The sequence below is a fragment of the Takifugu rubripes genome, chromosome 8 (genome assembly GCF_901000725.2).
Source record: "Takifugu rubripes chromosome 8, fTakRub1.2, whole genome shotgun sequence".
Lineage (NCBI taxonomy): Eukaryota > Metazoa > Chordata > Actinopteri > Tetraodontiformes > Tetraodontidae > Takifugu > Takifugu rubripes.
Genome location: NC_042292.1, coordinates 10,343,256 through 10,366,410, shown reverse-complemented (window position 1 = coordinate 10,366,410; position 23,155 = coordinate 10,343,256). Strand labels below are relative to the sequence as shown.

At 51.8% G+C, this 23,155-nt stretch overlaps 4 protein-coding genes across 7 annotated transcripts in view; 2 read left to right on the top strand and 2 right to left on the bottom strand.

Annotated features, from left to right (window-relative positions):
• Positions 1-207: 207 nt before the first annotated feature.
• Positions 208-5,062, bottom strand: cfap184 (cilia and flagella associated protein 184). Of its 3 annotated transcripts, none has more exons than XM_029840390.1 (5): positions 4,924-5,041; positions 3,936-4,008; positions 2,041-2,913; positions 1,512-1,856; positions 208-1,444 (listed from the first exon to the last, which is right to left on the bottom strand). In XM_029840390.1, the coding sequence occupies exons 1-5, from the start codon at positions 4,953-4,955 to the stop codon at positions 1,112-1,114; spliced, it is 1,656 nt and encodes a 551-aa protein (XP_029696250.1). In that variant the 5' UTR covers positions 4,956-5,041; the 3' UTR covers positions 208-1,111. The 3 variants fall into 3 exon arrangements, with proteins under 3 accessions (XP_029696250.1, XP_029696249.1, XP_029696251.1); XM_029840389.1 differs by having other exon boundaries at positions 209-1,444; positions 3,936-4,011; positions 4,924-5,062; XM_029840391.1 differs by lacking the exons at positions 3,936-4,008; positions 4,924-5,041 and adding an exon at positions 3,337-3,379 and having other exon boundaries at positions 209-1,444.
• On the top strand, positions 4,796-7,888 carry tada2b (transcriptional adaptor 2B). Its single transcript, XM_003966707.3, has 2 exons — positions 4,796-5,139; positions 5,578-7,888. The coding sequence occupies exons 1-2, from the start codon at positions 4,870-4,872 to the stop codon at positions 6,793-6,795; spliced, it is 1,488 nt and encodes a 495-aa protein (XP_003966756.2). The 5' UTR covers positions 4,796-4,869; the 3' UTR covers positions 6,796-7,888.
• Positions 7,889-7,931: 43 nt separating this feature from the next.
• On the bottom strand, positions 7,932-9,866 carry grpel1 (GrpE-like 1, mitochondrial). The gene is made up of 4 exons (XM_003966708.3): positions 9,708-9,866; positions 9,000-9,147; positions 8,797-8,878; positions 7,932-8,721 (listed from the first exon to the last, which is right to left on the bottom strand). Exons 1-4 carry the CDS (start codon positions 9,773-9,775, stop codon positions 8,381-8,383), a joined length of 639 nt encoding a protein of 212 aa, XP_003966757.2. The 5' UTR covers positions 9,776-9,866; the 3' UTR covers positions 7,932-8,380.
• Positions 9,867-12,180: 2,314 nt separating this feature from the next.
• Positions 12,181-23,155, top strand: part of sorcs2 (sortilin-related VPS10 domain containing receptor 2) — a 50,874-nt gene continuing 39,899 nt past the window's right edge. For both annotated transcript variants that reach the window (XM_029840299.1, XM_029840298.1), the window contains exon 1: positions 12,181-12,311. In XM_029840299.1, the coding sequence (XP_029696159.1) occupies positions 12,225-12,311 (87 nt within the window). In that variant the 5' untranslated portion in view covers positions 12,181-12,224. The remainder of the gene's footprint in view (positions 12,312-23,155) is intronic.

Below are 23,155 nucleotides of genomic sequence, written 5' to 3'. Positions count from 1 at the left end.
AATGCTGTTAGCGTGATGCTTCCAGCTACAGTGAAATGTAAACTGAGTATTAGTTTTATTATTCATCCGAAATATTCAGACCTCAAACCTGATTTTTTAAGGAAGTGAGAGCGAGTTCTGGCTTTTGTACGAGAGAATGTGTAGATACTCAAAGAAATCCTGAAGAAAACCAAAATATTCCCTTCTCACTTCTTTATCTAGTAAAGTCAGAATAAACAACAACTCTTTACAAACTCTTTTGACATTTTGAGCACCTCCCAGACGTCGGGGCCACTGGGGCCAAGTGGTAAATCTTGCACACAGCGGAGGACTGAACCAGGTGGAGCATCGTCCCGCATTCATTCGAGGGTCCTCTTGGAAGCTACAGACTTCTTCTCCACCACTGTTTGAAGAACGTGTCTTCTAGATGTTGGCAGTAGCTTTGGGAGTTGAGTTTGAGTCCATCGTCAACCCGAAAAGGTGCAACAAGTTCATTGCTTTTAATTCCAGCCCATTCCAGAACCTCAGCTCCACCTTGCTGGTGTCTGAGCCGGAGTGCAGCTCTGTGGCCCTGGATGGTCCATCTGGTCCAACCACCAAGGGTCACTCTTATCCCATCAGTCCATAAACCCTTTGTCTTCAGATATTTCTTGGCCCGTTTGGGTTTCAGCCTATCTTACCTGGGCAGCGAACAGCTTGTACTTGTGGACCTGCTCTGTAGGTTGGAGTTCTGGAGTAGGACCGCATTGGAGGGCAGGTGGTTCCCAGCAGCTTCACATTGGATTCTTCTCACATCTCCGGTTCTTGAGATTGTGGACACGCAGCCCACCTGACAGAGGGTGTTGACCTCCAAGGCCACGCCCTCGTTCGGTAACATCATCCAGCCGGAACCCCTCCAGCTGTCGGCTTTGAGTTGGGAAGTATAAAAATGAGGATTTGGTCAGAATTCTCTCTTGCCTAATAACCGCGGAGTCTTTTCCGGGTCCCCCTCTTGATTCTAGGCAGCGTCAGTAAACCCGGATAAGAAAACAATCTGATCGTATCTCTAAGAAACCTTTATTTCCCATAATAACCAGCAGAACCACCACAAGCATGGGCGTATCTCAGCATACCGATGACCACCTGGTTCCACTCATTGTCCCGATGACCACCTGGTTCCGCCAGGATCAGAGCGCTTCTTCCTCTGAGCTTTGTGCTGTTCCTTCAGCGCCTTCAGATGTTGCTCCATGCTGTTGGTGGCGTCCAGAGTGGTCTCCAGGTCCTGCAGCAGCGTCTTGTGTCCCAGGAGCCCCCACTCCTCCTTCAGCCTGGCGTTGTCCTGGTGCAGGTTGCTGCACGCCTGCTGGGTCCTCAGCAGGAGATCCCTCCTTCTGGCCACCTCGGCCTCCAGCTCAGCCAGCTCCTCCCGTCGGAGCTGGACGTGCGTCTCACTCAAGAAGATTTTCTCCTTCATGTTCGACAGAAGCTGAGCAGAACGCAGCGCGGTTAAAAACATGGAGCGTTTAGATGTTGCCGTGGACACCTGGACCTACCTCCAAGCTGCTGCAGATCTTCTGCTGCATCTTTACAGATCTTTCCTTGTCCTTCTCAGCTTGTCTCTTCTGCTCCAGCCTTTTGGCCTGCAGCTGCTCAAACTGGACCTGCACGGGGTCCCGATCCTCTTCCCAGTCCCGCAACGCTGCCTCCAGTCTGCGGATCTTGATGTTGAGCCTGATGTTCTTGAGGCGCTGCTTAACCAGCTCCTCCTGATGCTGCTGCTCCGCCTCCAGGATGGAGTCCACTTTGGCCTGAGCCGCTTGGAACCCGAGGCGGCGGCTGAGCTCTGGCACCGCTGCCTTCTTCTTCTGGGCCAGGAACGCTCGCCATTCCCTGTCCACCTGAGGACAATCGGGGACAGGTTAAGACACACCAGAGGAAACATCTGGCCCTTTCTCTCCACACGTCCTCGACCTTCTGAACTGCCCTGCGTTAAAAACAAAAACCCCTTTAAGAATTTTAAAAGTGATCTTTCCTTCTCCAAAACAGCGTCTTCATTTTCACCCACGCAGATTCATGACTGACCTCGTTCTTCTTCTCCTGGCACCGTGAGGCCAGCTCCTTTATTTGCTCCTGAGCTTGCTGGGCCTCGAGAACAAGCTGCTCTTTCAGATCCCTCAACATCTTCATGTTCTGCTGGTACATCTGCAGTTGCTCCGCTGAGGACACATCTGAGTCCAGGCCTCCAAAGTTCCTGGAGTTCCTCTTGATGTACTGGGGCAGCTTGGCCTGGAGCTGGCTGCTGTGGTTGAGGGCTTCATCTCGCTGCTCTAACAGCTGCTCTAGGAGCTCCTCATATTCCTGCTCATTCAGGGCACCTTCATCTCCTGGAAAGGCGCTGGACTCTTCTGTCTCCTCATGAGAGGTGTCGTCTTGACTCTCCGGGCCGTCCAAGAGCAGGCTTCCTTCGCCCTCATACTGGAATCCAGGATCAAAACTATCTCCACCAAACAGGTGCTGCTCACCTTCATCAACAGACTGGTCTTGGCCTCCCTCCTTGGGAACCTCCTCAGGAGCCTCCTCGGGAGCCTCCTCAGCAGCTTCCTCGGGAGTGTCCTCAGGAGCCTCCTCGGGAGTGTCCTCAGCAGCCTCCTCGGGAGTGTCCTCAGCAGCCTCCTCGGGAGTGTCCTCAGGAGCCTCCTCGGGAGTGTCCTCAGCAGCCTCCTCGGGAGTGTCCTCAGGAGCCTCCTCGGGAGTGTCCTCAGCAGCCTCCTTAGGAGTGTCCTCAGGAGCCTCCTCGGGAACCTCCTCAGCAGCCTCCTCGGGAGTGTCCTCAGGAGCCTCCTCGGGAGTGTCCTCAGCAGCCTCCTTAGGAGTGTCCTCAGCAGCCTCCTCGGGAGGAACCTCCTCAGCCGCCCTGGGAACATCTTCATTCAGGTTCTCTGGACTGACATCTTCCTGCGTGGAACAATTTGCTGTAACATCTGCGTCTCTAAATCCCAGAGTATCGACCTCTGTATGTACGCCCCCCAACTGCTTGCTATTGGTTGTCATGGAAACTCTGACCTGGTTAACTCTGGTGCTAGTTTGGAGCAAGCCAAGAGGGTCTATTTCAATGGTGAACACGTGACTTTTCTCGTTCTTTATTCGTAACATTTACATGGGGAAAATCCCCAAGTGGCTGCGAGGAATTTCAAAATAAACCGACGTAGACTCGTTTATGTTTAGTTAAAATCAAAATGCGCCTTTATGGATGTTGTCCCATGTACACGTTTTTTTAAATATACATGTTCTCTATACATCCCACAGCAGGAAAAAGCACAACTGAGTCACATGTTCACTATTTCCTGCAGACAGAATTGAGTGTCTATTGTAACTCACCTTGCTTTCTTTATTTGTTTCCATGGTTACTGACTGTGGTGAATTTATTCCAGTCATAAAGTTGTAATAAAAGGTAGCCGTAAATGAATAACTTTGAATCAAAGCTCCTTTGATCTTTAAATTTGCGTTCCTGTATTCTATTTTTGCATAGGATGTGTGTGGAGTTCGGCATAATGTGGTGGATGGACCGCGCTGGAGCAGGACGTGATGGGATTGTAGGTGCTGGCATCAGCAGAGCTGAGCGCCATTTCTCGGTGGACCCATGAGCAAACCATGGTCACTAGCAGCCGTCGCGGCTTCCACGTGGAAATTTCACCGCAACTTGGCTGGAGAAACGTTATTGTGTATTGTCCTAGTGTTTTCTGATTTTCCTCTGTTCACTCCTTCAATAACAACAGCCAAAGATTGTCGAGCTGTAATGAGCTACTTCACATATTTACTTTGTAAATGCAGAAGGTCTTAAATTAGGTAACAATGTTCGTAGGTAAGATAAGTTACGTAGTAATGCTCTGCTTTTTACTTGATATCCATGCTGCACTCCCTGTAATTCACTGTTGTTTCATGTTTGTATGAGAGTTGTTTATTTTTAATTTACATACAGGCTGCGGGATGGAGTCCGTCATGATGCTTCTGCCTCTCCTGACTACTGTCGGTAGAGGGGTCGGTCGCCACCTGCTGGACAGACGTATATTACACCTGGAGGAGAATACGAGGCATACACAGTAAAATAACTACTGGACACAAAAAGCTGTTATGCATGTTATATAATATTGAATATATGATCCCACAGTAAGTTTACAGCGTATCGATCAGTCCACCTAGAAAAAGGCAAATCAGGCCGTACATTTTATCTAATGTGCTACACTTCCTCCGCAGAGCATGCATAAATTTAAACAAAGGCCGCGATAAAGTCACATATATCTTGGCAAAAAGATGAAAAAGTCGCGCTCTTACTTTAATCAGGAGCCGCCTGTTTCCTCTGTTTCCTTGGCAACGCTTCAAAGTGACGTATTTACGGAACGCGTCATCCCGTCGCGCGAAATTGAAAAGAAAAGTACAAACTTGAATATTTATTTATTTTTTGCATTGAAAAGACTTATTTTAATATATGGGTTCGGCAGCTGTCTCTGCGTCACATAAAAACCAAGCACACATTTTATTTTAGTTATGTGTACAGTTTATCCTGTGAAGCTAAAGATGAGAATTTGAATATTTCCAGCATTTCCCCCCCCAAGGTCATCGCGCAGTTTTTGCCCACAACGATTACAAAGGAACACTTTCGCAATATTGAGTTTGAGATGCTTATTTAATTATTTATTTTACTCTGATTGTATCCGTACAAATCTGGATGTTTTCTTTGTAAACGTCTCGGTAATGCGGAGAAACTAAAGTTGCTTGAGAACCAGTCTTTCGGGGTGGGCGTGGCCTTGTCTCATTAATATTAATCACCGAGACGTGAGCTGGTCGCGCGGCGATGACGGCAGTGCGCGCGCGCTGACCCGCCTCCAACAACAGGAGCAGGAGCCAGGCAACATGGCCGACCTCGGGAAGAAGTACTGCGTGAACTGCCTCGCAGACGTGACCAACCTCCGGCTCCGCTGCACCGACTGCCCCGACATCGAGCTGTGCCCGGAGTGCTTCTCGGCGGGGGCTGAGATCGGCAACCACCGGAGGTGGCACGGCTACCAGCAGGTCGACGGCGGCCGCTTCTCTCTGTGGGGTCCCGAGGCGGAGGGAGGATGGACCAGCAGGGAAGAGCAGTCGCTGCTCGATGCCATCGAGCAGTATGGATTTGGAAACTGGGTTCGTTAAAATGACGCAAAACTCACCCCGCAGGCTCGCAAATGTTTGCCCGCATTTATTTTGACTCCTGATTATGTCGAAGAAGTTCTGCGGTGACCAGATAAGGAGAATCCGTTTGCGCCGTAACTTCTGATGGGCTCCTGAGTTTGTTGACTTCCGCCACCGTCCACCGCGTCAATGACAACAATAACAACACGCGACCAAATGTTAGACAGGATTTGCGTTAACAGCAAGAATTTTTATGTGTAAATTCACAACGAACGTAAAGAAAAATGCACATTTTTTTCCCGTCGTGGAGGCCTAAACTCATGAACATAACTGAAGGTTTTGGTTCAACATCAGAACAGACCTTCGCTCCTCGGTTGCGTGTGGCTATCGTTAGCATGCTAATGCATCTCTGCTGTGATTAATACACTTCCTGATGGGCGTGTCTTCCAGGAGGACATGGCGGCGCACGTCGGAGCATCCCGAACCCCTCAGGAGGTAATGGAACACTATGTCACCATGTACATCCATGGAAACCTGGGAAAGGCGTGCATCCCCGACAACATTCCCAACCGGGTGACGGACCACACCTGCCCGAGCGGGGGGCCCCTCTCTCCCAGCCTCACCACCCCGCTCCCCCCCCTGGACATCAGCCTGGTGGAGCAGCAGCAGCTCGGCTACATGCCGCTGCGCGACGACTACGAGATCGAGTACGACCAGGACGCCGAGAAGCTCATCAGCGGACTGTCGGTGAACTACGACGACGAGGACGTGGAGATCGAGCTCAAGCGCGCGCACGTGGACATGTACGTGCGCAAGCTGCGTGAGCGTCAGCGCCGCAAGAACATCGCCCGGGACTACAACCTGGTGCCCGGCTTCCTGGGCAGAGACAAAAAAGACAAGGAGAAGGAGAAACTGGGCGCGCCGGGTGGCACGGGCGCCACCGGTGGTTCGGGGGGAGGCGGCGCCGGCGCCGTCGGAGCGGGCTCCACCGCGGCGACGGGAGCGGGCCCCATTCCAAGTACTCCCAAACGGAAGATCACCAAGGAGGAGAAGGAGCAGCGCGTGCGGCTGCGGGGGCTCTGCCAGTTCATGGTGCACCGGGAGATCGAGGACTTCTTCGACAACATGCACAAGGAGCGCGTCCTCCGGGCGAAGGTCCGGGAGCTGCAGCGCTACCGCCGCAACGGCATCGCCCGCCTGGAGGAGGCGGCCGAGTACGAGGCGGCGCGGCACAAACGGGAGAAGCGCAAGGAGAACAAGAGCGTGCCGAACTCCAAGCGGGGCAGCGCCGGAGGGGGCGGGCTCGGCTCCGGGGTGGGGCTCGGAAACGTGGCCGGGTCGGGAGGAGGCCTGGCCGGGGGGCCGGGAGGCGGCGGCGGCGGCGGCGGCGGAATCAAGGAGGAGGGCAAAGACGGCGAGTTCGCCGCCATCGAGAACCTGACGGGCTTCGAGCTGCTGTCGGACAGGGAGAAGGTGCTGTGCAGCTCGCTGAACCTCAGCCCGGCCCGGTACCTGACCGTGAAGACCATCATCATCAAGGACCACCTGCAGAAGCGGCAGGGCATCCCGGCCAAGAGCCGGCTGCCCAGCTACCTGGACAAGGTCCTGAAGAAGCGGATCCTCACCTTCCTGACGGAGAGCGGCTGGATATCCAGAGAGGCCTCCTAGCAGAGGGGGGGCGGGGGTGAATTTGTAAATATGTACAAACAAAGCCGGGGCGGTGGAGCAGAATCTATTTTCCTACCTGGGTATAAAAGAGACGCGTCTATATTTCTACTGTCAGGGCAGAACTCTGGTGCTTCTGCCCCCTAGAGGCCCTCAGGGGCAGAGCGGCCCCGGCGCTGGTGGACGTGCTGATGTTGACTTTGTATGGGTGGAGCCCGCAGCTGCGTCTCACTTTTCTGCGTCCTCGCTCCTTCGGCTGGAACGTTACGGCCTCGCTGACTCGGCCACGATCTCGTCGAGACGAAGCCGTCGCAGACAGAAATCTCTGGTGGTCGTCGGAAGCTCCGGCCTCGCCGGCGAGGGAACGCCAGGACGCCGGCACGGGTCCCGCCGCTGCCCGTGTTCACCATCTACCTCCGCCATCATCCTGCCCGCACCCTTCACCGCCCTCGCCACGCGGTGCACGTGGTCAGCGGATCACAACGGATCCCTCTTACCACATCAGAACCAGAGATGTGAGATGCCGTTCGATCTCCACTTCATGGTTAAAGTTTCTCATGCATGGAGGACAATCACACATGCAGATGGAGGAGACTGTTTACAACCTTTTACTGATGCTTTTACAGGGCCGGATGCCGATTACTCACATTTTCTGCCCTTTTCTTCAGAACAGCGGTTTTTTTTCCGGTTGAGAAGCGTTGAAAACCTCAACACTGCCCCCTACTGGTCAGGTTCGAAACCGCAATTACAAGCTCGTGCATTAATCAACCAAACTTCCCTCGGCGACACAAGCTCTTGTTTTTAATTTATGATCTCGGATGAGCAGATCTCCTACGGAAACTCCCCCGGGGTAGTTTAGGGACGCGTTGCCTCTGTTCAGTTCTGTCAGCGTTGCTGTTTGACGCTGTTGCAGGAAGTCGGACGTCACAGGAGCGGATTCCTTTTTTTTTCCTGCACCAGGGAAGTTTGGAATGTTGACTTCCTTCTTGTACCTAGTGTAAATATTTTGTAAGATGAATGGCTGAAAACTACGTCTGAAATGTACAGTATTTTGTGTTTTTACAGCGTTTTGTGAATAAAGCGGGTTTGCGGCTGATTCGTGTCGGACGTGCGGAGGCACGAGAGCAAAATCCCTGAGGTTATGTTTACACCTTTATTCAAGGATGCCCTAAAATGTCCTGGGAGAACATACAAATCACTTTTACTCTAAAACCTGTAAGTTCCAGAGCACAGACCTTAGACATGACATAAATAACACAGGTGGAGAGCAGACGCCCCTCTGAAGATGATGTTTGATGGTCAACAGGTGACTTCCTGTCAGGTGGAGGTTCAACGTCCGTCCGAAGGTCTAAAAGTTCTGTTTATTTACACACTGGCGGTCCAAAAGCAACCTGGTCTGGAATGATGATCCGATGACGACGCGTCACGATCAGAGAATGACCGTCGCAGAGGTGCGATCTTTCTGTTCCAGGCTGCTGGAGGCCGTCAGGGTGGAAATCTTTGTGGGTGTGGGCGGGGCCTCCGGCAGTCTGCTGCGCTCGTCTGTTGCCGGGGCAACACGACAAATCCCGCCACCTCGGTGATGTCATCATTTCGCGACACCCACCAGCGCCGGCCGCAGGGTGCGTCCGTGGAGCTTGTAGCCCACTTTGGTTACTACGGCGACGGTGCCAGAGCCCTTGCCCTCCACGGGGGCGTGGAAGAGGGCCTCGTGTTCGTACGGGTCAAACTTTTGGCCCTCGGGGTTGAGCCTGACCAGGCCGTGCTTGTTGAACACCTTCTGGATCTGCACCTCGGTCATCACCAGCCCGTCGTACAGGTTCTTCAGGTGAGGGTTCTGATTGGTCACCTCCTCTTTGGGCACGCTCTCTGTGGCCTTCTCCAGGATGTCGGCCACCTCCAGAAGGTCCTTACAGAAGCTGTGGATCCCTGGAGAGGAGACACGGTCAGTTACGCTTTTATTTCTACACGAAGGTCACATTAGTGGGCGGAGTAGGGCTTCACCGTATAACTTAGCATCTTCCATCATCTTCTGACTCCTCGTCCTGAGGTTCTCCGTGTCAGCCAGCGCACGTTTGTACTTCTCCTGTTAACATCAGAACCATTCTTGAAACTTCTCTGATGAATATGGTGAACATTACGGGCTCATGCTGAGGCCGGTATGTCAGCATCTTCTTCATGGTCGCCTCTTTTCCCTCTCAACTCACCGTCATGTCCTTAAGCTGCGTCTCCAGCTGGGACTTCTCCTCCAACGCGGCTTTCTCCGCCGTGTTCTGATCGGGCTTCTCAGCCTCCTCCTCTGACCTGGGGCCATTTTTCTGCTGGGTGGCTGTGCACAATAATCGTGGGGAGGATCTTGAACAGAACACAAGATAAGGTTGGTGTGGATCACTTCAGACTTACATAAACTAAAGCCGCAATTATCTATATAAAATGTTTTACACATTTAAGGTAAATGACACGTCACATTATCCCTTAAGACTTCAACAAGCAAGAGTTTAGATTATCTACTAAAGAGGCCACGGTGGAAGAAAATGCTAGAAAACATTTAGTGGAGAACTCGACAGCAGCGAGTCCAACGAGCTAGCTGTTAGCTTAGCTACTGAGCTAGCTAACGTCTATCTCATTTAGGTTATGTCACACTATGTCATCATCCCGTTATTAGCACAATTGCTAAGAGTGACAGACACTGACATAGCTCAGACCTCCAATTGATAAGTTAAGCATAACCACAGGTTTCGTCTGCAAATTACTCGCCGAATTATCAGAATAAAGGTCAACATTGTGTACCACAGTCGGAGGCTAAAGCTAACTCGCCACTATGCCTTCATTAACACATGCGTTTGTCCCAACAAGTCTAGCTTTGCATGGCCGTAGCGGCCACACTGATTTTGAGCCCAAACGAAAGGTTTTACCTCATCAACAGCGGAGACGTTACAACAGAGTAACTCCGCCTGACGGCTCGTACACACCAGTTCGCCATTTTCAACGGTACAGCGAGCGGCGACAAACCTCCTTGTAACGCACGCTGACGGAACAGCCGACCATGCTGCACACTGGCTGCACCCGCAGCCAATCAGAGTCAGGGGGCGGGACATCTGTTATATTTTATCAATTTATTACTGGCTGCGTGTAACCCCGCCCCTCTCCCCAGCTAGTTTGGTTGAAGTGGAAATTTAAGGTGAACGTTGAAACTGACAAGGGTGATTTTTGGCTTATGAAATTCTGATTACAACACGCACACACACACACACACACACACACACACATACACACATTTTGTGAATGTAACTAAATGGTAGGTAATTCTGTCAGAGAGAATTGATGATGACGATGCAAAACTTCCATTGAAAAATGTTAAAATTTTTAAAGAAAAAAAATTCAATAACCACATAAGACTGGAAATCAAAACGATAAAGAAGCTGGGAGCACTAAAATATCCCTGTACTCCACCGCATTACTGCAGTTTCCAATACCTTTAAAAGTTGAACAGGAGAGAGGAGACTTCAAGAGGATGAAAACTTTTTTGTCTAGTCAGTAATTCCGTATCTACAGCTAAGCTGATGCTCCTCTTCCCTCCTCTCTGACCTTTCACTCCTATAGGGTTGATGCAAGGGGCCCAGAGGTGGACAGAGAGAAAACATAAACCTGGCTGAACAGAACAAATAGAGAGAGGTTTTTATTTCTGCTCTTCACAAACTCAAGGTCATTTAATAATTTATATTTGGGCTGTTCTCAAACGAGAACAGCGAGAGAAGCAGTTCCAGAGGAGGCACAGTGGGACCTGCAGGGGTGTCGGGGGCGTGGCCTGTAGCAGTAGAGGGCGGGGTCTAAAACGCCTGCAGTACATAAAAGAGACCAGAGGGGGGAGCAGGCTCACACACACACACACACACACACACACACACACACACATTTGATCAGAGAGAGCTCTTGTCAGAGAGTGTGTCCAGGCCTGAAGACCACTTTATTCTCAGATAAATATCTCCCTTTTGAATTGATTACCTGGACAGCTGACATTATAACTGCACTTTGTCAATAGGAATGAAAACATAAAACAATGGTCTGTAAATCTGATTTCCTTTATTTAAAAAAATATACTGTTCAACTACATTGTCATTCAAGAAAAACATTGGATTTGGTTATAATGTAACCAAAAAGGCGGAACTACAATGGAGGATGGACCATGGAGGAGAGGCCAACACCCCTCAGTGGGGTATTGGCACCCACGGGGGTGGCCCGTCCCCCTGCCGGTCTCTCCATCATCCCTCACACTGCTGTCCCTCTTCCTCCTCCCTCCTCTTCCTCACTCGGAGCGCCCCTCCTCTTCCTCGCTGACCTGTCAGGTGTAAATAATGAACACCGTTCAACACCGATCCTCCTGCACATCTTCTGTCTCCCACTGAAATAATAATGCAGCCCCGGCTTTTAAAGGCTCAGCATGAAAAATGGAGGTCTTCCTCGCTGGCCTTCGCACCTCTGCGCACGTTAGCATGAGGATGCACGATGAAGACCACGGGCTCCCAAATAGAGGATGAACTGATGTGATGTAACACAGCGGTTGGGGCTAGCCCTGTCCAAGGTTGAAGGTCAGAGGTCACTTGACCTCTTCCTCAGTACTGCTGCATGTTTGCTACCGCAGGACGTAATCCGCAGGGTTGCTCAGATTACCTCGAATGTAGAAGAATCCCGTAATGTCCGGTCAATCTGTGTTACGTCACTAATGCTGTTAAATCATTGCACGTTCATGCGTTTTGCTGGTGAAAAGTATCAAAAGTTGAGCCGATTGACGCGCATTGCGGGCGCGGAACGGGTCCTGTCCATCTTTAATGATTCTCGCAGAAGGACTCACGAAGTTATTTATTTGTTTGGGTGTTTTTAGGGCATTTAATAAAACTGCGGCGCTGCGAGCGCGCACCAGCAGGTGGCGCCGCCGCGCCGCCTGGAGGAGTCCGTTTGGCACCGAGACGCGTCCACGTTGTTCCTTCTCTCCCTCTCTCTCCTTCTCTCCCTCTCTTTCGGCCTCTCTCTCCCTATCTGCCCCCTCTCCCCGTCTCTCTCTCTCTCCTCTCTCTGCCCCCCCCCCCCCCCCCCCCCACCCCCACCCCCCCCCCCCTCGGTGAACACCCATCTATCTTCCAGCAGCATCAGCGTCTCTCATCAGTCTCCGCCACAGCAGCGCTCCGTCGGCGGAAGCCATGGCCCCCCTGCGCCCCCACAGCTCGCTCTCCGGCGCGGCGCACGTCTGCGTCTTTCTGCTGACCGCCTCGACCTGGATGACACGGCCGGGTCCCGTCCGAGGTGGCGGCGGGGTGGTTCGCGTGGAGCACCGCGGGTTTGGTGGAAGAGGCTTTCCGACGGACGCTGACGAGGAAGCGTCGGCCGCGGGGAGCTCTCCCCGCTTCCGGAGAGCTCTGTCCCGGGAAAAACAAATGTCCCTGCTCAGCAGTTCCTTCGTGCTCAAAGGGGATGCGACCCACAACCAGGCGATGGTCCACTGGACGGGAGCCAACAGCAGCGTGAGTAGCTCCTTCTTCCAGCTGATGCACGCAACATCCCCGGCTTTGTTACACCCCCACCGTCCTCACATGGGGCTGCACCGTGAGGGGCTTCCGCACTCAAAGAGGGAGGGGTTTCGTGCGTCCAGGTGGTCCAGGTGGACGCGGGGGTGGGGCCACGCCCATCGTCTTTGGACTATGGTTGGTAAAGGAACTTTGAGGTGGATCTGGATGCAGGTGTGAGGGCGGAGAAGCACACAGGTGTAGGGAGAGGACAGGCGGCTCTCTCCTCTCTGCTGGGAACAGCAGAACAAGAACGGGCTTTGTCCCCCACTGAGGGACGGCGGGAGGCGTTTGGTGGGGACATCGCTGCCATCAGAACCCACACAGATGTTCCAGTCAGTCCAAATACGCCGACACGTGTTTCAGCAGTTGCCTTTAAATGTAGCAGAAGATTAAAGAAGGCTGAAATTGTTCCACGCCGCTACAGCTCCAGGCCCGTTCTTCTGAGGCTCTGAAGGGAGTCCAGAAAGTTCTTTTTTATTGTTGTGCTGCCTTTCCTGAGGGAAAATGAGTGTGTGTGTGTGTGTGTGTGTGTGTGTGTGTGTGTGTGTGTGTGTGCTGCATAAATTCAGCTACTCTGACTGTAAAAATGATTGAAATGATTTGAAAGATCCGTATGTGATCACAGCCCGGCGGACATAAACAAATATTCCTAATGTTCCATCCGGGGCTTCGGGTCCTCTGAAGACGTCAGGGGAACGGAAGTCAGAGTCCAGCCGCTTGTGTGTGTGTAACCTCGCCGTCCGTGACGGACCCGTCGCGTGTTCTTTGTAATTTCATCTGTTGTCAAGGTTACTGAGCGTGACGCTGGCACACGTGTGTGTGTGTGTGTGTGTGAGAGAGAGAGACACACACAATATTGCTACTTTTCCTCCACTATCTGCTTAGACTCGACACGGTCCCGGTTGGAGGCGTTGCCACCAGAGGTCCGAGGGCCGACCCGGTACTTTATAAAGCAGCTGCTCTGCTGGGGTTGCGAGCGTGCTGAGTGCTGTTACGTTAGCGGCGGCCTGTTAATGCTCTGATTTGGCGGCATCGATGAGAGCAGCGGATTATAGAAAGCTCAAATCTGCCATTTTTGAAGGCCCACAGCAGCGAGGCCGCGCGCTTCTTTATTCTCCAAACTAGACGAATAAAGGCTACGAGTCATACGACCCCCCCCACACACACCTTTTTTTGTGACTTCCAGTATTTTTATGGTACTTATTCAATTCATGGTGAGCTCACATTGAACAACCAAGTATATTCAGACAGTAACTTTGTTTTTTTTCCAGTCTTTCTACGTTTGGGATTTTGCCCATGTTAAAGGGTGTAAAATACTCACTGGATCACGATCTTTTGTGTGACGACTCTGGTGGGAACGGAACCAACAGTACAAGTTGGGTTTACTGCTAACGGTGTCACAAGAGCCTCCGACCGCCACGTTATGCAGGCCCCGCCCACTTCAAAGAGGCACCACGGTTATGGAAGCCCAATGCGGCTGTACCGTACCATGAAAGCAGCTAAAGTGTGTGTGTGTGTGTGTGTGTGAGAGAGAGAGAGAGTGTGTGTCCTGTGAGGGGAAGTAATGGTTTCAGTGGAGTTTGGTACACCTGAGTCCTCTCTGTCCTTCTCTAGGACATTGTGTCAGGACAGCGTGTCCCCCTGCTGGGAGGAGAGAACACAGCAAGTTCTCCTACACGTGCCATCGAAGTCAGACTTCACATGTCACATCGTGCATAATTTATGCAACTGGACTTTCTGTCTACAAAGCAGTAGCCAGATTATGGGTGGAGTCAAGCCCCCCCCCTCCCACACACACACACACACACACACTGTCTTACTTGGTTGTTGTTGGGCCGTACCAGTTGACCGTTTACATCACACCACAACACTCTATAAAGAAGTTAGACTTTAAAATATCGAGTTCTCCGCATCGTTCCCGTCATACTTGGCCATACTGGGTCACCTCCGTCTGCTGTTTGGAAAGGTTCTGTTTCCAGGTCAGTGAAATAGTCGCGCTACGGCGTCGACGTGCAGGTTGCAGCCGAGCCACCGCAGGAATTTGGTTCCCTTCTGTGCATGTAAACAGTGAAAATGTGCCCACGCACGCAGGGGTTTAACTTTCAAAATAAAACCATGCGGGTTGAGATCAAACATGGGTTTATCTATTATTCATGAGCTGCTCCCAGCGCCTGCACCCATGGGAGACAGATGTTGCTGTCAACCGTCATCTTTGCTCCTCACCGTTGCTCCCAAACACACATCGACACGACAGCGACGCCTTCAGGTGCTCCTGAGGCAACGGCCTGGTGCGCTCAAATTAGTTTACACGAACACACACTGTGTTGTACTGCAGGTGTGTGTCTGCACATTGTCCATGTGTGGCCATTATCAGTGTGTGTGTGTGTGTGTTTGTGTGTGTGCATGTGTGTGTGTGTGTGTGCATGTGTGTGTGCCGCCTTTGGTTTCTACCCAGTCTGGAATTAGCCTGCTAGCTGAAAGGTTGGTGGAAGTTGGATTTAGAGTCAACAGGCACACACACACACACACACACACACACACACACACACATACACACACATTAATTCATACTGGACTGATGATGAAGATCAATAGATCAGCAGTACCTGAAGTTCCTTGTCCACCTCATCTTTTGTCTCCTCAACCATCTTGTCTCTAATTGTCTCTGTCATTGTGGACGTGAGGTTGACAGAGTTGATGGACACGAAGTTGGCAGAGATGATGGACGTAAAGTTGGCAGAGATGATGGACGTGAGGTTGACAGAGATGATGGACGTGAGGTTGACAGAGATGATGGACATGAAGTTGACAGAGATGATGGACGTGAGGTTGACAGAGTTGATGGACGTGAGGTTGACGGAGTTGATGGACGTGAGGTTGGCAGAGATGATGGACGTGAAGTTGACAGAGATGATGGACGTAAAGTTGGCAGAGATGATGGACGTGAGGTTGACAGTGATGATGGACGTGAGGTTGACAGACATGATGGACGTGAGGTTGACGGAGTTGATGGACGTGAGGTTGACGGAGTTGATGGACGTGAGGTTGGCAGAGATGATGGACGTGAAGTTGACAGAGATGATGGACGTAAAGTTGGCAGAGATGATGGACGTGAGGTTGACAGTGATGATGGACGTGAGGTTGACAGACATGATGGACGTGAGGTTGACGGAGTTGATGGACGTGAGGTTGACAGAGATGATGGACATGAAGTTGACAGAGATGATGGACGTGAGGTTGACAGAGTTGATGGACGTGAGGTTGACGGAGTTGATGGACGTGAGGTTGGCAGAGATGATGGACGTGAAGTTGACAGAGATGATGGACGTAAAGTTGGCAGAGATGATGGACGTGAGGTTGACAGAGTTGATGGACGTGAGGTTGACAGAGATGATGGACGTGAGGTTGACAGAGATGATGGACGTGAAGTTGACAGTGATGATGGACGTGAGGTTGACAGAGTTGATGGACGTGAGGTTGATGGAGTTGATGGACGTGAGGTTGACAGTGATGATGGACGTGAGGTTGACAGAGTTGATGGACGTGAGGTTGACAGTGATGATGGACGTGAGGTTGATGGAGTTGATGGACGTGAGGTTGACAGTGATGATGGACGTGAGGTTGACAGAGATGATGGACGTGAGGTTGACAGTGATAGTCGTGACTCCTGCTGATGGTCATTAAAGCTCTAGTCGGGGGGGCGGGGGGGGGGGGGGCGTGGCCTGGATCGGGCACCCGGGGGCCAACCTCTGGGTTACATCCCACCAGGAAGTTCCTCCCTGTGGTTCTCCGGGAGGCCCAGATGTGCTGCTACCGCTTCTGTCCATGTGGTCTCCTCTTCCTCCTGCTCCTCTTCCTCATCAGCAGGGCACAGCCCCGCAGCCCAGGTGCTAGAGGGGGCGGAGCCTGTGGGTGGCTCCTCAGCCACACCCCAGATGGTCATCGCTGGTCCACCAGGAGGAAAAATGAGGAAAGAACCGATTTGACTGGGAAGTTCTCCAGAATTCCGACACAAATGGAAGGTCCCTCTCGAACCAGACTGTCCATCATTCCCTTTCAGCAGCTAATACGCTAACATACCGCAGTTGTTTCTGCTTTGATGATCAAAGGAGTGATTAGCTAGCATTGTGTCGGGGGAGGCGTGCTGACTGGCGCCTCACCGACAGGCGCGGGAGCAGCTGTTGTGGGTGCGTGATGACCTGGGGGGGCGACGGGATCAGTGGTGACCTTTAACGGAGACGCCCAGGAACGTGACACCCTGGCGTTCAGTCGGGGTGGGCGGAGCCTGATCCGCCGCAGGTTTGACCCACGTGTCTCTGGCTGATGGTCAAGTTTCCAACCCGCCAACGTGAGCGTCCGTCCCTTCGGGGCGAACGTGTCAGGGCGCGTGTGAACTCTGACCTCTGACCTCCCCCCTGAACGCGCTGTAAAAACGCGCGTGTCATGATCGATCCATTTAGTTCCAGTGCAAACGGATATGGACGCCTCATTTTCACCTGGACACGTAAACGGGGCCTAAATGCGGGTCAAAGGTCACGGGCAGCAGCTGGTCTCCCGGCAGCCGCTCGGCCATCTTGTCCTCTCACACCTGTAATTAACCTGCGACCCCGAGGTCACCGCTAATAAAACAGGGCTACGATGGCACCTGCGAGGGCGGAGGCGAGACACGGCGAAAGGCTGACCTTTGACCTCCGCTGGGCCCTAACCACAGATGGCGCCCTCGGGGTTCCTCACTGGAATGCGAAGCTACGTTGCCTGATCAGAACTTCTGCCGTTTTATTCCCAGCCAACCGACGAGAGGTGAGAAATCGCTTCTGTGTCGCTATGGAAACCAAGATCCTGCTGGTTTTATTGGCATTTGGAAGCGGCGCGGCGTCCAGCAGCTAACGCCGAATAATCAGAGCAACGGCGTGGCGGCAAAACTTCCCCGCTCCCCCGGATCGGCTGTGGATGTGCGTGCTGGCGGTAGGCGTGTGCCCGCGGGGGAGGGGGTCACCTGACCCGTCTCTAGAGGTCCAGGCAGCCGGGTTCTGTTGTCACCTGATCCAAATGCTCCACCAGACCTTTGATGAACAAAGAGATACCTGCGTCCAGTTCAGATTACCCAGAATGCCTCATTAATGAGCATCAGGTGACATCCTAGCTGATTAGCATGAGCTTCACTGTTGCGTCACACCTGTATAAGCGCGTCTGTCCACCTGTGTCCACCCTGTCCACCAGCAGTGGAAAGAATTAAGGGAGTTAAAGGGACAACGAGCCAAATGTGTCGCTTTTAGATCGAAGGAATTCAAAGAATACATGTGAAGATCCAGCCGGCGTTCACGTACGTTCACGTACGTTCACGTACGTTCACGTACGTTCACCTCCTCCCTCCTCTCGGAGCCCTGAGCCCCCCCCTCCACCCCTCTGAAGAAACAACAGTATTTGTTAGAAGTTACCAAGCTAGCGGTGAAAAGCTGCTAATGGTGACACGCTAAACTAGCAGCATGAAGGTGACTTTACGGAGAAAATGGCGTCGACATCTTGCCTGCGGCATCGTAACGCGATGAGTTCTGTGCGTTTTGTGGACACGTGTGAGATCTTTGGACTCTTGTGGTTCCACAGAGGGAAAACGTGTTAATAAACCATGTGAATGCTTTAATGAGGGCGTCCTCCTCCCAACATAAGGGCTGATTTTCAACATTACGGATTCCATAAATTATGAAAAAACCTCTGGTTCCATCACATAGCAGCCGTGCGTCTCTCACCCCCCACCCGTCCCCTGTCCACCCGTCCCCTGTCCAGATTAGTTCATCATAGAGCAGCAGGACGCTGCGCCGTTTTCTATGCAGCCTCATAAACACGTGAGAGGATTCTTAAGCTGCTGCCAAACTAGCGCCCCCTGCTGGGGGCGGTGTCACGCTGGTGTTGCTGCGTCAGGGCAGCCAGCCAGGAAACGCTGTCTTGCCACGCTGTTCACAACCATAAAGACTAAAATGGCTTAACCTAGCGCGGCGGCTAATGAAGTGCTCTCATTGTCTCTGCGCCTTCAAAAATGTGACACTGCGGCTGCTTAGAACAGGACCACCGTAGACCAAGCTGCCAAAAACCAGCCTGCTATTTGAGAAGCATTTAGAGTTGGGGGGGCGGCAGGTGGCACCGGGCCAGTCCTACAGAGCCTGAAGGTCTGAAGGAACAAACATGTTGGAAGGAGGAAGAGGCTGCCAGCTTGTTACTAGCTTGCTTGTATTGTGTGCAGGTCCCAGAGGCGAGCACAGGTAAACACTGGACTGTGGTCATGCTAACTGTGGACCCAAAGAGGGCTGCTAATGCTAGCTGTAGACTCATGGAGGGCTGCTAATGCTATCTGTGGACATACAGAGGGCTGCTAATGCTATCTGTGGACATACAGAGGGCTGCTAAGCTATCTGTAGACTCATGGAGGGCTGCTAATGCTATCTGTGGACATACACAGTGTGTCAAACATTTCCACTCTGCTGTCTTAATTAGCATGTACTTCCTCTTTCTGTGGTCACGGCGCCTCCCCTCTCAGACCGCACATACCATCGATGGACTGGCGGCAGACGGATCCTGGGAGTACTGGAACTGGAGGAATGCTGAAAATGGTGGACCAGCCGTCCCACAAGGGTTCTGGCTGAACACAGCTGGACATTCTTTCAACCAAATATAATCCAGCACAGCTACTGTTGAACATTCGTGATACTGTTTATAATCCAGGCGTCAGCTAATGTACCCTAGACTCTCGCTTCAAGGCAGAGCTTGTGTCTATTTTAGCAGCAGGAGAATGCATGTGTGTGTGTGTGTGTGTGTGTGTGTGTGAGTGTGTGAGAGAGAGAGAATTTGATTCTGGAGCTGAATCTGCCATCGTCCCATCAAACTGACGTTGTTGAAACTAAGAGTTGTGTGCGAGCCCTGGTCAGACTGTTACCGTGGTTACGCCGTGACTCCTAGCAGGTCGTCTGTGTGTGTGTGTGTTATTGATTTGGACGTGAGCTCCTCACACTCGAGTGCCTCAGCCTGCAGACCTCCACAAGGTCAAACGTGGCCACAAAACACGTCAACAGTGAGGAGTTGTTTTCAGCTCCTCTTTTCCTCATGTTCAATTCCCTTTTTAATGGGGAGGTTCGAGCCCCCCCCCCCATTAATAATGTATACGGCTCACATGGAAGTCCGATCAGGGCGGGTCTGATTAATAATGGAACAGCTCTTTAATTTCACAGCACTCATTTCCAGTTTGGTCCTCCTTGTCTTTCACCTCCAACCTCTGTGGTCTTTGTTCTCTTTGTTCTTCTCTGGCTCCGCCTCTTGAGGGCTTCGTCATAACTTTCCTTTCATCCTGTCGCTGAGGATGAAAATACCAGTAAAACAACAGAAAATTATCAGTAAATTACCAGTAAAATATTAGTAAAATATCAATAAAACAATAAAATCTCAGGTAGGAGGGGCTCAAACCTCAACATCAAAGAGAAAATTTAACATAAAGAGAAGAATTCTCTGATCAACAACAAATCCGAGGAGCTGAAACAACTCTTCATTGTTGACGAGGACTTTAATTGTGGCAACCACTGGGCGTGACGGCTAACGTAGCTCACATTGCTAAAATGGATGTCACAAATAACCCTTTAGCTTCAAAAAACGAGCTTTATTCTCCCTGGGGTGATGTCACAGCTATGGTTCCAGTAATACCACTGGTCTGTGCCCTCCACAGTTTTAGCTAACTTAGCTAACTAACTGTTTTAGCTAACTAGTTTCATCACTGTAGCCTTACCTTCCAGACATACATAAACAGCGTCGTCTGTTTGGTGGTTTATTGTGGATGTTAAGATTTTAAAATCTCTCCCGTTGGATCAGTTAGTATAACCATGGATGACATCATCGGCATGGAAACGACTTTTTCCGTGGCCAAATCCCGTCTACCTCCCACCTACAGTCGTGACATCATCTGACACCAGCGCCAGTATGTGCTGAATCTCCTGAACCACATATGAAGACATGAATCATAAAGTCTTGCTGCTCTTGTTGAAAAGCTAGCAATGTATGCTAGCCGGTGGCTACACCCCTCCTCCTGACAGAGGGGGCGGGGCTAACATGTGACTGCTTCGTTAGCAGCTGCTCCCATATCCGCCACTAACGCAGTAGCACTTCCTGGCGCGGAGGAGGCTCTGATCGACTGAGGGGGTGACGGAGGGCTGGCGAAGGTGGGGGGGTGGGGGTGTTTGCACAGTGGGCTGGAAGACTGGTTTCTGAATGGTGGGGGGGGGGCATCCTGTCAAAGTTTAATAACAGCAGCACGGTGAACGCTAAGACACACACAGTACACACACACATGCAGAATGATGGATTTGCTCACCTGTGTGTGTGTGTGTGTGTGTGTGTGTGTGTGTGTGTGTGTGTGTGTGTGTGTGTGATGCACAGATGAGGAGGGGCGGAGTCTGGAGGAGGAGCAGGAAGTTAGAGTAATGAAAGGGCAGCGGAGGAAATTAGCATGTGTGAAGGAACAAGGCGACGTTCTCACAGCCGTTATTAAAGAACGATTGTTGCTCTTCAGATGTTGACGGATGTTCACGTTGTTGTGTGAGTCGGGCCTCCAGAAATAGATCGGCTGGAGCCTTGAAAAGGACCCGAGCCCGGCACCGGCACCGGCACCGGCGGACTCATTATTAAAATCATTGCTAGCTGAAACATGTAGCGTCGACGGGGAAATGCTCGGCAACATTGAAGAGCAGTGATGGAACATGAAGAGCAGGATGGACCTTCTAGCTGCTGACTGATCACCCGATCGATCGATCGATTGATTTGCCTCGTGTGCTGTCAGCTTAACCGCCGGGGTGTAGCTGCTTTGATGTCAGCATTAAAAGGAAATGTCCTGGCGTTCTGCCTCCTGTCATGTGACCTGACGGCCGTTCTCTGTCCGCTCAGGTGAGGCGGATGTACGGGCGGATTTGTGGAGCTCCAGTTTTTCCAGTTGGTTAACGTTAGCATTGTGTTTAGGAGGGAGGTGAAATGGAGGGTGGCTCCTGTGGGAGAGCCCAACAAAAGCTTTGCACTCCCTCTAAATGATTCATGGCTGCACCGTTGCCGTGGCAGCGAACGCCACGCTTGGCCCCGTCTGGCCCAACATTAGCCTCGGCCGGCGCTCCGACCGGACGCGGCTGCTGGATCCAGTCAGGTGCGAGATGAAGTGACCTGACCTGACCTGAGAGGCGGAGGAGCTGGACTGAATCTGAGAGGGTCTTAGTGTCCTCCTGTCCTGAGGACGGGGGACGATGAGCGCCCTGAGTGCGGCCGGTTGCTCCGCCCACCTCCCACGAGCGCTCCAAGGCGTCTCCGCACACCTTAAAACCCTCGATCCGCCCGGACAAGGGTTTCATCTAAACCTGCCAGTCTGAGAGGTCAGACGTCAGCGTGGAGCCGTCTGAGCGCTGTTACACTGCTGCACAGCCCAAGCTGCAGGAAGAGCCTGTGTGTGTGTGTGCGTCTGTGTGTGTGTCTGCGTCTGTGTGTGTGTGAGTGTTTGTGTTTGTGTGCGTGCTGTGTTTATTAGTCATTATAACCTTCAGCTGCTGCTTAGCCAATTGAAACGGGACACTTTATTCCCTCCTTTCTTTCACTTGTTTTTCTATGTGTGTGTGTGTGTGTGTGTGTGTGTGTGTGTGTGTGTGTGTGCACTCGTGTGGGGGTTTGAGATGTGACAGAAATTGTGGATGTTAAGACGCTCTCTTCCTTTGTCGCTCTCTCTCGTTGTGTCTCTCTCCCTTCTCTCTCTCTCTCTGTCTGTGGGTGTCTGTCTGCCAGAGGTGTGTTCAAGGTCATGGGAGATTGGAGGTGCGGAGGTGATGCTCATATCTTTGTCTGGATGTTGATGTTGGGAGCCAGGGCAGCTCTGCTGGTCCCGTCATTCATTTGTGACTGTCCCAGTGTTGACTGGACACCAGTCCGGTACCGTGCTGGTCCGAACTCAGATGGGTAGATAAATAAAACAAAGCTTGTTGTTTATGTGCTTCTGTGTTCTTTGTCAACATTTGCCTCCGTGTTCTTTCCTCTAAATGTGCTGTGAGGCGCGTAGAACCGCAGGAAAGTGACGTGTTCCCTGACCCGTTAGCACCCCGTGTTGCAGGTTCTTCTGGACCCACTGTTGCTTTTTGTTTTTAAATAAAATTTTTATCACTAAAAAAAAAATTCAGTTTTTCCACCGACTTGCAGGTGCAAAACCGTCCTGGTTACCTAGTTACTGACCACGAGTGTATGTGTGTGAGTGTCTCGTGTGTGTGTGTGTGTGTGAGTGTCTCGTGTGTGTGTGTGTGTGTGTGTGTGTGTGTGTGTGTGTGTGTGTGTGTGTGGTGCGTGCCTGGCCTCTGGAAGTGTCAGATTAGTGGATTAGAGGAGAGTGGGCCCCCAGCAGGGTTTGGGAGGGTTTCACTACTGTCTTCAGTTCAACCACCTTCTCACATTTTTGTCCCTTTCGAACATTTAGTTTAGCTAAATCTCCCGATGAAGCTAAAGCTAATCCGTAGCATTAAGCTACAGGCAGCTGATGCTAACAGGTTTATCTGGCGCAGGATTTTTCTCCTGTTTTAAATGAATAAAACAGAAAGTCCAACTGTCACTCTGGACGATGTTCTCCTGCTGACCTCGACCCCCCGACCCCCCGAGGAGAGCCGCCGGGCGGCGTTTTAACATGATTGACAGTGGTGACGGTTGCTATGGCGGCGCTAACGGAACCATATCATCATGTCAGACCCGTGGCCAGACGGATGAATAAAGTCCGTTGCGAGCTGATGGGGCCTCTGTCAGGCTAA